At 39.2% G+C, this 13,698-nt stretch overlaps 1 protein-coding gene across 1 annotated transcript in view; it reads right to left on the bottom strand.

Annotated features, from left to right (window-relative positions):
- LOC140150496 (secernin-2-like) overlaps positions 1 to 13,698 on the bottom strand; it is a 44,413-nt gene that overhangs the window by 5,948 nt on the left and 24,767 nt on the right. Inside the window, exon 4 of the mRNA XM_072172518.1 lies at positions 1,200 to 1,402. Coding sequence (XP_072028619.1) covers positions 1,200 to 1,402 — 203 coding nt within the window. The remainder of the gene's footprint in view (positions 1 to 1,199; positions 1,403 to 13,698) is intronic.

The following is a 13,698-nucleotide window of genomic DNA, read 5'->3' as shown; positions in this document are numbered from 1 at the left end:
TTACCCATTTCAGTTATACAAACAATGCATTATTGCGGGAGCTGATTAAATTGAGAAAAAAAGTGCAAGTGTGACCACATCTCCTTATTACAGCAAATGACACTCCCATTACTTTGTAAAGGTGCCATTTGTTTTCATTTTAAGAATAGACTGGCTATAATGGGTCGATAGTCAAGAAATAAACTTATTTTGCAAGATCTGGATGTATGCAGTACTAGAATCAGTACACAATATTGAAATGGCATCGCCAGGGTGTTCCATGTCACGATATTGCAGCAAAATTTATTACAATAATGATTATATTGCGATAAATTTTAAGACTCAAACAAATTGTAGTATAAGCTATTAAGCTTAAAATAATTCTATATAAATAAGTTTCAATTACATTATTTCCAATCGCAAATGCTTCATCAGATATAGAAAGGTAAAATCTGACTACAAACTTGGAATATTATTGCCAAATTGGTGACTTTATTCTGCTTTCATTTGGGAATTGTCGAGTCTAGTTTGAAATTATCATGGGGTCATTGGTGAAGCAGTAATTGCGATAATTAATATTTTTTTACGATATTGTCACCTAGCAGAATATTATAGCACCAACACTGTTTCTATTAAATGTTAAAGTTTCTGGTTGATCTGAGGCCATTGAATAATTAGTAATATTTACCTGATATTCAAAGGTAAGACCAGGGATGTAAGTAAGCCAGAAGAAAAAACCCTGAAAATTAGGAAAAAGCGTGTAAATTCAAGCTAAAAAGCCCCAAAACAGGCTGAAATTGTGTAAATCTGGACTACAAAAAAACCTGAATTCTGTAAAAATCCTGAAAACTTACATCCCTGTAAGACCAATCATAATTGGGCTATTCCATTTAAAATCCACACTACCCCTGTGGAAGATTTAGCTAAAGTCTTTCACAGAAGGGGTATGAGTTAACTGAAGTCTTCCACAGATTCCACAGAAGGAGTATGAGTTTTGAATACAATAGACAATTGGGTAACTTCCATTTGAAATACTCACACCAGTTGTGGAATATATAGGTAAAGCTAGAAAATGATTAGCCCTGACCAATTACATTTGAAAAACATACACACTGTGGAAGATATTTCCAAAATCTTCCACAGGGGTAGTGTGGATTTCAACAGGAATAACCCATTTCTGTGACCCTACCATTACTAATTTCACACCTCATGACACTAACCTGTAACCTGTTCAGCAGCCCAGAGGTTGCCAGCCGTCTCCAACACCCATGCTTCTTTATGGTCCACAATAAGGAAATTATTATGATGTGTGACTGATGGTGAAGGGGCTTCTTGACAGTTACCCCCTTGTCCATGGGTCTCTAAAAGGCCGGTTATAATATCTAGAGCTTCTTTGGCTGACGATGATCTTTCTAAACCAAGTCTGAAAAATAAACAAATATACAACAAATTATTAGCATTGGTAATCCATTATAGAAAATTAAATGTTGATCTCAATGCAAAATAACAGTCTTCTTCAACAAAATGACCTGATTAAACATTCTTGATGTTTGACACAATGATCAGGTCACAGACCTTTGAACTTTGTAAACCTTTAAAAATAGGCAAAAAAAAAGCCTTTTTTCTCTAAAAGTTCAGATTGCAACAAAAATGTGTAAAGCCATTTCTGGAACTGAAAACAACTGTATATCATACATCTTATTTGCCATTTTTCTTTTGAGCAAGGGGAATTGCCCCCTAAACTTGGGCATTACATCACCACAATTTCCCAAGTAGAATAAGAAATCACCAAAAAACCCATTATTTGGGGCAGAAAATGCCAACTTTTTAGCAAATTTTCAGAACCCCTCATCCTCCAATTCCACTCTACTCCCTCCCCTTTTCCCCCTGGAAAAAAAAAATTCTGGTGTCACCAATGCTTCTGATGCAACCAGCACATTTTGTTCACATACACTGATTAAAACACACAAATATCAGTTAGGTTGTTTAATATTGGCATTGAACATTGGTTTTGACCATCAACTGATTGAACCAAACCAAACAAGAAATGTCTTTAAAAAAGACAATGCCTCAAGAGATTCCAGCGGGCACCATTTGTTATTAGCTTATAAGAGATACTTGAAATGCTAGCTTTAAGCCATCTTGCAATGGTAATAATTCTATTGTATTTAATGTAGGAATACCTGCATGCCGGGTGGTAGTCCGAATAATCAGTCCCAAAACAAAATAGGCCTAGGCCCTATTCATTTACTGACATGATCGATGGACCCTGCATTTTTCAATACATTGATGCTGTAGCCTTCGTACTGAGGCTACACACAAGGAAACTAGGCTATAATCACGTATCATGAGCCCCGGATGCTTATATATAATAGAGGGCCTCCTTCAACTCCCAACTTGTGACCACAGAAATAGCTTAATAACTGTGTAGGAAAAAAAAAAAAATTGAAATTTGGACACCAGAAACTTAAGGTTGAAAGTCAAAAAGTGTCAATTGGTACACCTTTATACAGCAGAAGTTATCATACAGTGATAGTAAGATTTTTTCAAATAAAATCTCCTTTCTGTAAAATTGATTGCTGTGCTGAAAAATGTTGCATAATGGGTACTTGCTTTTTTGTACAGGTATTCATTGTAAGGTACCATCAATGATGGTCACAGAATTGGGAAAAATACATTTGCCCAAGTTAAATAATCACCTTTCTAAACAAAACAATTTCAATGTGAAATATCCTACTTGCAGGGTTGTCACCAGGACCAAAAAAGTACTAAAAAGGCTACTTCGAAATTTGATGATCATACCTAGCATAGGCCTAGGACAGGCCTAGGCAAAAAAACCTTTTTTTCTAATAATTTCTCCATAAGCCATTTATGTCGACAAATTGTTCACATATCCACAGCAGGGTTGCAAATATACCACCATATGTCACTCAGAGTGCGACAATTTGTACAGATAAATTTATCACAACAGGTAATTTGGCCATTCGTCTGCATATTACTAAAAATAACGTCATTTATGTCGACAAATTGTTCGCAAATCCACTGGTTAGTTTTAAGTATATAATATATGGCATAAATTATGACTAATCATCAAAATAAATTTATAATGAATGCTTTTGTGGATATTTGCTAATACAATATATACATCTGACATGTGTAGATGATTTATGTCTTCAGTAGGAATTCGCTGAGGGAATTCCAATTGAATGAACTTTCAATAGCGTGGCCAATTTTTTATGCGTACACTGCGCGATATACGCCAGCGCAGCGATTGTGTGTGAGTATCGCGGAAGTGAATCCAACCATGCCAACGCACTCATAGACATACCACCTAGACCTATGATAGGGATGTTCATAAAATTTTGAAGTTCAATATTTTTAGCTGAAAGTTCTTTCATTTGAAAGAGAATTAAATTACCTAAACAATAAGGGGTCAATCATGTTTCTAGTGCATACCGGTATACTTTTGAAGTTACAGACAAAAATAGTGACATCAAATTGCCCAAAATTTTGTGTGTGAAATTGTGACAGCAGGCACATGTACAATGCACACTAATGTATGTGACCCCAGATGACCTCCTATTCTTTACTGTAAGAAAGCTGTGTTGGATGGTCTTGATTTACACACAAATTGCTTTTGAGCTAAATCGAAAGCGTCGACTTGGTGGAACATGGATTGCACTATGTGATAGTTTATGAATCCAGTATCATGCCAGTACCAACATAAGTCAACATCACTTAGGTTTTGGTTGTCAAAATAAATTTTTAGTGATTTTCTCATTGAGCCCCACAGTAGACATTTTTTGACCGTACATGCACATTCCACTTCCCTATGGACGAACAGCGCCACCTTTAGTGTGTGATGTGTGCTAGCCTACCTATGAGTGCCCATCCCTAACCAGGGCAGTAGGTGAAGCCACGTATCCAAGGTGATTTTGGTCGGTTGGTTGGACGCGGAGAAAAAAGCGTTCATATCTGGAGAGAAAGACGCTTTGCGTGATTGCTGCGCCATTATCACTTGTGTCAAATGCAACATGTTCTGTACACGCGACTGGAGAGAAAGGCGCGCTGGTTTGTGTGATTCCAGCGCCATTATCGCTCGCATCAAATACAACATGTTCCGTAGACGCGAACATATCTGCTTGCTTGCGCCCAGGTATGCGTCCGTGTCAAAGTCGTTGCTAAGCAGTGTCCGCTTCACTACGCGAGTCAAAGTCACCGGTCTAGGTGCTCGTTTGTCTGGGAATGCACTCGTGATTGGTTAGCATTGTATCCAAGGTCGTGCGTTCGCGTTGTAGTTTGAAATACGCGATATACGATCGCGGTTGGATCGAGTGCAGCTGTTGAAACCTGCGTTCATACATACTCGCTATATAACAGCATGCGTGATTGGTCGATAGGCGGGCATAAACAACGTTTATGCCCGGCGTTCGGTCATAAACAAGCGTAGCGAGAACTGATGGGCGCTTCGCGAGCAGGATATTACGCGTCTATGTTCAGCGAGCTATTTACGCATAAAGCGCGAGTGATGTACGCGATGTTCGTGCGGCGTCCAAGCACGATGGACTGAGCAAGAAAACGTTTTCTTACAATTAGCGATGGAGAAACTGTTAAAAATGATAAGGAACTGGTAGTTTTTAGTTTAAAATGATGGTATTTTTAGTTTTGGAGGAAATAACAGCAAGCAGAATGTTGCGATATGTATGAGCGGGGTTCATTCATATATTTTCATGACTAAGCGTTGTTTATGCCCTCGAGCTAAAGCCCTCGGGCATAAACAATCGTTTAGTCATGAAAATATATGAATGAACCCCTAATTCATTCAAAAGTCTCAGCCTCCGGTTGTAGTAAGTAGGTATGCCAGGTGAATTCAAATTTGCCATCAACCTGCATCATTTTATATATCAAATTAAAGCCCTTGAGTAAAGAAAGCCAAAACTGGAAACCTTTTTTTCATAGCACTTTCCATAGTAAAGTTACACTTGTTCTCATTGCTTAGGCCTACCGGGGTACCTGTATTTTCCCGGTATTTTCACATCATATTTTGTGGTCAAAATGATTACAAATGTGTAAATTTGCAATCATTTAAATCGTAGTATACCGCGATACTCTCGAGAGAGGAATGTACTCACCGGTAGAAGAAGAAGAAGAACGTTGTGAGCCGGGGGTTCTTGAAAATTTTGTAATGAGGGTGTGCCACGCAAACTTTCGGATGCTGACTTTCTCTATACCTACTTTTTACTGTTTTTGCTACCCATCAGTATACCAATTTTTAAGAAAAAGCACCCAAAAAGCACCCAAATTTGACATAATTGGGCGCTTTAATGGCATTTTTGCCCAAATGCGCCCAATTGGGCGCATTGGTATCCACTGAAAACCCACCCATCGATATACCAAAATCGCTGAAAAGGTACCCCAAAACCGTGGCACATCCCCGTATACCTTCAACCAGGAAGAACCCCCGGGTTGTGAGTGCTACTACTTCAATAGTGAAACAGTTGACGCGAATTTCTCCAACATGTCGAATGCCAATTTATGCACCCTTATCAGCAAAAATACAGCTGATTTAGCCAAAGTGAACATGAAGTCATCGGTTATAATATTTTCCTAGCATATTGAGCTAACACCACAGCTACTTGGTTTTTACAATATACTAGTATTAAAATAAAGAAAATCAGTAAAGCTTAACCCATCGAGCGATGCTTTAAAACCGGAGACAGCCCGAGACGAATATACCTAGTATAGGGGAGACCGGGGCAAAGTGGAACACATTTTTTTTGTGGCCCAATCAGGATTACGAAGGAAGGCAAGGCAAAATTTAAGGTTTACAAGATACATATTTGGTGCATACGCACCAATATGAACTCTCGCCAATCGGGCCAGACGTCTTCACGCACCAGAGGTAAAGTTTGACATATCGCATCGACTCTGGGATATTTGGTTAAAAGGATAGAGGGTTAAGTGCACAAAGTACAAAAAAGTAACTATATCTCATTAACAATGATCCTATAGATATGCGACCACTGACTTTTTTTGTTCCTTATGACCAGAGGAAAAGTTTGACATATCGCACAACTCTGTGGTATATTTGGTTAACAAGATAGAGGGTTAAATGCACAAAAAAGAAAAAAGTGACTATATCTCATTAACCAATAATCCTACAGATATCGACCACTGACTTTTTGTTCCTTATGACCAGAGGAAAAGTATGACATATCGCATCGACTCTGTGGTATATTTGGTTAAAAAGATAGAGGGCTAAATGCACAAAAGAAAAAAAAGTGACTATATCTCATAAACCAATGATCCTACAGAAATGCGACCACTGACTTTTTTGTTCCTTATGACCAGAGGAAAAGTTTGACATATCGCATTTACTCTGTGGTATATTTGGTTAAAAAGATAGAGGTTAAATGCACAAAGTAGAAAAAGTGACTATATCTCGTTAACCAATGATCCTACAGATATGCGACCACTGACTTTTTTGTTCCTTATGACCAGAGGAAAAGTATGACATATCGCATACGACTCTGTGGTATATTTGGTTAAAAAGATAGAGGGCTAAATGCACAAAGTAGAAAAAAGTGACTATATCTCATAAACCAATGATCCTACAGAAATGCGACCACTGACTTTCTTGTTCCTTATGACCAGAGGAAAAGTTTGACATATCGCATGACTCTGTGGTATATTTGGTTAAAAAGATAGAGGTTAAATGCACAAAGTAGAAAAAGTGACTATATCTCGTTAACCAATGATCCTACAGATATGCGACCACTGACTTTTTTGTTCCTTATGACCAGAGGAAAAGTATGACATATCGCATTTACTCTGTGGTATATTTGGTTAAAAAGATAGAGGGCTAAATGCACAAAGTAGAAAAAAGTGACTATATCTCATAAACCAATGATCCTACAGAAATGCGACCACTGACTTTTTGTTCCTTATGACCAGAGGAAAAGTTTGACATATCGCATGCGATTCTGTGGTATATTTGGTTAAAAAGATAGAGGGTTAAATGCACAAAGTAGAAAAAGTGACTATATCTCGTTAACCAATGATCCTACAGATATGCGACCACTGACTTTTTTGTTCCTTATGACCAGAGGAAAAGTATGACATATCGCACGACTCTGTGGTATATTTGGTTAACAAGATAGAGGGTTAAATGCACAAAGTAGAAAAAAGTGACTATATCTCATCAACCAATGATCCTACAGAGATGTGACCACTGACTTTTTTGTTCTTTATGACCAGAGGAAAAGTTTGACATATCGCATGCGACTCTGTGGGATATTTGGTTAAAAAGATAGAGGTTAAGTACACAAAGTACAAAAAAGGATGCAGCCAAAGATAGGAGCTTGTAGTCACCTGCTCCGCAGCCGACTGATGATTCCGCTTTGCCCGTGTTCCACTTTGCCCCGATCTCCCTAAATATTCGTCTCAGGCTGAACTATTTAGCTACCGTTCACAAAAAATTCGACATTTTTGTAAGACGGGGTGCAGGCCCTTTAAATATCCCTAAAATCCTTCACAGATACCTTATTTCAGATTAACTTCTTTAAAACAATAAAAACTTTACACATTCAAAGCTTTATATTCTTTTCAAAGTCCAGAATCAAGTCAAACATTTTATAATCACTCTTCAAGGCAAACATTTTACTACAACCCAGTATAAAGAATTTATGACCGTCCCTGTCATTTTTTTTTCTAATGCATAATTCATTAGCCCGAAATGCAGACTCATTGAGCATTTTGTACTGTAAGAACTTCGTGGCAACATGGAAAACGTAGCCCAAATGTACTTGACAGAATGATTTGTCATGGCAATCCGGCCATTATTTCGCCCAATAGTCGTTTTTCATGTTCCAATTCGAATACATACTGCTTTCGGCAGAAAAACATCAGCTGTGTTCATGTTCACTGATCATTAACTCTAACAATTGCATTGATCAAAAACAGCTGTTACCAGCTAGATCATTTCCAAATATGTGGCATATTTCACTAGATTTATTATTTTAGTTTTAATAATTTATCGCAAATTTTAAGCTATATTACTGGTCTGAAAAGCAGTCAATTATTTCTTTCAATTAGGCCTACATAAATAAGATGTCAAATTTCAAATGTTGCAAGACATTAATGCAAGAACGTCATTGGTACAATTAGAACTAGATGCCACAGTAATGTGTTTTACCAAACACGAATATCTATGCCCGTGACCACACCTAACCCCCTTCCCCTATTCACAAACGAAAACTTGGTGATCACTATGTGAAAGCACTTTTTTTAAGCTTTCATTTGATATACGTGTAATGCTCATAACACTGGACTGGCCCACACTCTCTCTAATACCCTACCAAGCCTTCACTCTCTTTTATACCACCATCAGACCATCACTCTCTCTAAAACATCACCAGACTGGCCCATACTCTCTCTCTCTAATACCCCACCTAGCCTTCACTCTCTCTTATACTCCACTATACACACACTCTCTCTAAAACACCACCAGACTGGACCACACTCTCTCTAATACCCCACCAGACTCTCACTCTCTCTTATGCTCCACTAGACACTCACTCGCTCTAAATCACCACCAGACTGGCCCACACTCTCTCTAATACCCTACCAAGCCTTCACTCGCTCTTATACCCCCATCAGATCTTCACTCTCTCTAAAACACCACCAGACTGGACCACACTCTCTCTTTACCCCCATCAGATCTTCACTCTCTCTAAAACACCACCAGACTGGACCACACTCTCTCTTTAATAGTAATACCCCACCCCTTAACCAACCACACCCCTTGTCCCATCATGACAACCTTTTGAGGTGGTCCAAGAAACCAAAAACAAAATGCCTACACATTCCCTAAATGCCTACACATTCCCTTTTAAGGGAGTTTTTGTCAAGTGATCAATTTCCTTGACGTACGATTCGGACCTTATCATTGCAAACACAGGTAGCTAACAAAATACTACCTATTGCGCTACACTGTGTTAATATGTCGTACCTAGTGTGCCTTTTAAAGCCTTTAGACTTTGACCTCTAGGGATGCGGTTAACATAGAATACATCTAGGGGCATGGGTCATCACTGTACCAAGTATGAACCCTGAGGGCGCTGTAGTTCCTGAGCTAGAGCTGTTTGAAATTTTACACATATTGCCCCCTGTAGCCCATGACCTTTGACCTCTGGGGTCGATGTTACTGCAGAAAATATCTAAGGGTCATGGGCCATCGTTGTACCAAGTATGACCCCTGAGGGCGCTATAGTTCTTGAGCTAAAGCTGTTTTAAAAGTTTACACATATTGCTCCCTGTAGCCTATGACCTTTGACCTCTGGGGTCGTGGCTACCATAGGTTACATTTAGGGGTCATGGGTCATCATTATACTAAGTATGAACCCTGAGGGCGCTATAGTTCTTGAGCTAGAGATGCTTCAAATTTTACACATATTGCCCCCTGTAGCCCATGACCTTTGACCTCTGGGGTCGAGGCTACCCCAGGAAATTTTTAGGGGTCATGGGCCATCATTATACCAAGTATGGGCCCCGAGGCTACTTTGGTTCTTGAGCTAGAGGAGTGCAAAGGAAGCGTGAGAAGAAGGAGGAGGAGAAGTCGAAAACTAAACACAACAAATACAATATCTATGCCCCGTTACACGGGCATAGATAATTTTGCAATATGGCATTTTCTACCAAAACAAGATATAAAATAAGAAAATCTTGAGCAACAATTTGAATAACAAAAAAAAAAGCCTTTAAAAATTAAAAAAACAACAACAACGAAATGTTGTATCTCCATTGTAATTTGCTCTACAACGAAATGTTGTATCTCCACTTTAAATTATTGAGCGCCCGTCACTAGTGGCTGCACTCCACATCGTTCTCCGTGAATTGTTACGAATTTTAACTGTTTCCGTCGAACTTTTCTTGTGTACATTTTTCATATGGACTTATGTGAGTAATAGTCGTTATAATGCTCCATTTTATATTGTGAAAGCTACAAAATTGCGTGGTAAAATCGTTTTTCGACTTGAATTCATTTTTCATATGGTATGTTATGCTATAGTATTCTGTACAACGCTGAACTGTGTGTGAATGAAATCATCGATCAAAATTGATCTCAGTTCACTGACATTATGAGACCTTTCATGTATGGTAGAGAATCACTCTACTCATTGAACGCAAGACGGTGATTAAGAACAAAAGTTGTAGAATAAAGCAACCAGTATGGGATCTATTGAAAGAACTGAAAATTGCCAAACAAACTCGTAGAGGATGTAGAGCCGGTAAAGGAAAACAACGATCTATTCCTGTGTGTATTAATAATCGTCCGGTCAAGCAATTTCAATCTGAACAATATCGTCCTAAGGAGTTGGTCACTATTAAACTTGAAACGGGCGCTCAAATAAGTAAATCAAAACCTGTTCTAAAAAGTCGACATTGCGACATGGAATGTTCAATCGGTTATCGAAAAAGCTGCAGATGTGTGTGATTTTATCTTAAATGAGAAGTTGGACATCCTTGCCATAACTGAAGCATGGTGGAAGGGTGATGAGCGTGATCATACATTTCTTGCTGATATTACAAATACTATTCCTGACCATCAAATCCACTATTTGCCCAGATCTGGAAAGAGCGGTGGTGGTATATGTGTCATCTTACGCAAAGGGTATGGCGTCAAAACTACACCACACAAGTACAGTTCGTTTGAATGCCTTGAGTTATCCATCTCTAACGGCCTAAAAGATGTCGTTAACTTGATTGTTATATATCGTTCTGGATCAGCCAATCTTACAAAGCAGTTTTTCAGTGACTTTTCTTGTCTACTTGAATCTACTGCTGGTGCCTCCCAACATCTGATAATCACAGGCGATTTCAACATTCATATGGATGTCCCAGATGATCTTGGGACCAGAACAATGAATGACATCTTACAGTCCGCGGGTTTAACTCAGCATGTTACAGAACCAACACACATCAAAGGACACATGCTCGATCTTCTGATTACCCGTGACCTTCACTATGATTATGTATTCAATACGTATGTTCAGTGGGGACTTCCATCTGACCACGCTGCGGTGATATCTGATGTCATGATTTCGCGACCTGAAACATCTAAACGTGTTTTCAAATCCGGAAACTTCGTGAAATCAACATGGAAACTCTCCGTAAAGAAGTTTCCGACTGCTTGGATTTAGATCAATCAAGTGACGTGAATGCCATGGTTTTATCTTACGACTCTACGCTTCGTGCACTAATTGATGCTCATGCTCCTGAGAAAACGCGTGAAGTGTCTCTAAGACCAAAGGCACTGTGGTACACTGAGTCTCTACGTAGGGCTAAGACAGAGAAAAGACAAGCGGAACGCAAGTGGCTGAAATCGCGATTGACTGTTGACAAAGAAATCCATCGCGAAAAGTGTCGCCAATATAAGAATGACCTCCACAGTGCCAAGCGGGATTACTATTGTGATCAAATATCTGGTTGTGACACCAAACAAATGTTTCGTCTGGTGAACAGATTGTCGGTTTACAAACCATCTAATGCCCTTCCATCGCATACTTCTAAGAAGGATCTTGCCAATACATTCTGCAAGTTTTTGATGAAAAGATCAAAAAAAATCCGTTTTGCACTGGACTTGGCTACTCCATCTACAATTTCAGTCAATATCAGCGATATGCGTCATTGTGAGAGCTATTTGAGCGATTTCCAACCGCTTACATGTGAGGAAGTACTAAAGATCATCAAGTGTTCGCAGATTAAGACATGCTCTCTAGATCCGTTACCAGCGTGCCTTACCAAGGATGTTCTTGCTGAATTGCTTCCTCATATTACCACCATTGTCAACGAATCGCTGCAGTCAGGGGTTTTCCCAGATTGCCTAAAACGAGCCCTTGTCACGCCACTGCTTAAGAAAGCAGGTCTTGATGTTGAAGAAATGAAAACTTTCGACCTGTCTCAAATTTGCCTTTTCTGGGAAAGATCGTCGAGCGTGCGGCTATTTCTCAATTCCAGTCATACATGATGAACAATAACTTGTACACCAAAAATCAATCGGCATATCGAAAGTATCACAGCGTTGAAACTGCCCTTGTCAGAGTCAACAATGACTTGCTCCAAGCTGTTGATACCCACGGTGAGGCTGTATTAGTCTTATTGGATATGTCCGCGACTTTCGACACTGTCGATCACAACATCTTGCTGCATCGACTACATGAGAGATACGGTGTCAAAGGTCCTGTACATAAATGGTTTGCTTCCTATCTGGACAATTATATAGACAGCAATCTGTGCTTATCGACGGCGAACAATCTGATCCTATGACCATCGATTGGGGCATGCCGCAAGGCTCTGTCGTTGGCCCCGAGATGTTTATTGCATACTCTGCTCCAATTGAAGACATTATTAATGGCCATAATCTTTGCAGCATGTCATCGCCGATGACACGCAGTTGTATGTGCTAATCAAGCCCAGTGATCGCACTAGCATGTTATCGAAGCTAGAGGACTGTATACGTGACATCCACTCATGGCTGACTGAGAACAAGCTCATGATGAATGACTCTAAAACAGAACTTCTGCATGTCAAATCACGCTATGCAAGATCTGTGCCTGAGGATATCTCCATTACCATCGGCAATGCAACTATTGCTTCATCTCCGGAAGTTCGCGACTTAGGCGTGTTGTTTTCGACGAAAATCTCAAAATGGTCAGCCACGTAAATGACATTTGTCGCCGTGCATCATATGCAATTCACAGGATCAGCAAACTTCGGCGTTACCTCGATTCAGACAATACAGAGAAATTAGTGCATGCGTTCGTCACTTCCAGGTTAGACAACTGTAATAGTATTCTTGTTGGTCTACCCGATAAGGATATCGCCAAACTACAGCGTGTCCAAAACATGGCTGCCCGTGTAGTAACCCTCACCAGGAAATCAAACCATATAACCCCTGTCTTGTACAAACTCCACTGGCTTCCAGTAAGAGAAAGGATTGTTTATAAAATTCTTCTGTTGACATTCAAGATACTCAACGGTGAAGCTCCCGCATATCTCTCTAATCTTGTGTCGCGCTACATTCCATCAAGGACCTTGAGAGCTGTTTGAAATTCCCAGCAAGACTGTAACATACGGAAGGTGCTTCTCGGTTGTAGCGCCCAAGTTCTGGAATTCCCTCCCCGATTCCGTCCGAAACTCTGCCACTACAGCACAACTCAAATCGCGCATGAAGACTCACCTTTTTAAATCTGTGTATGACACTTAATAACAACTCTTGCCGATGTCTTCCGCTTGTCTGTTGCAGCTCCTGTTTTTTGAACTTGATTTAATTGTGTATATTATTATATTGGTTGTATATATTGCTTACCAATTTTTTTAATCAAAAATTGCTGTTTTTTAAATTATTGTTGCTGTTTTTTAAATCTTGCCATGCTGTTAATGCTTTTAATCCACTGCTTCATTCCTCCTGTGTCATTTGCTCGTTTCCTGAGGCTGTTGGTTTTAAAATCATTTTCGTTTATTTTGTTTGCTGTTTTATATTTTGCTCTTTCATGCTTTTTGTAGTGTAAGTTAAGTGTAATTAAGTTGTTCAGCGCATAGTGACCTTTTAGTTTTATGCGCTTTATAAATGCATTTTATTATTATTATTATTATTATTGCTCTGCTAGTACAAGGAAGTCATATTAAACCATTGTAACATCACACTATAGTGAACCA

This window comes from Amphiura filiformis, chromosome 4, assembly GCF_039555335.1.
Source record: "Amphiura filiformis chromosome 4, Afil_fr2py, whole genome shotgun sequence".
Taxonomy (NCBI): Eukaryota; Metazoa; Echinodermata; class Ophiuroidea; order Amphilepidida; family Amphiuridae; genus Amphiura; species Amphiura filiformis.
The sequence above is the reverse complement of the archived record's forward strand: the minus strand, read 5'-3'. Positions and strand labels throughout refer to the sequence as shown.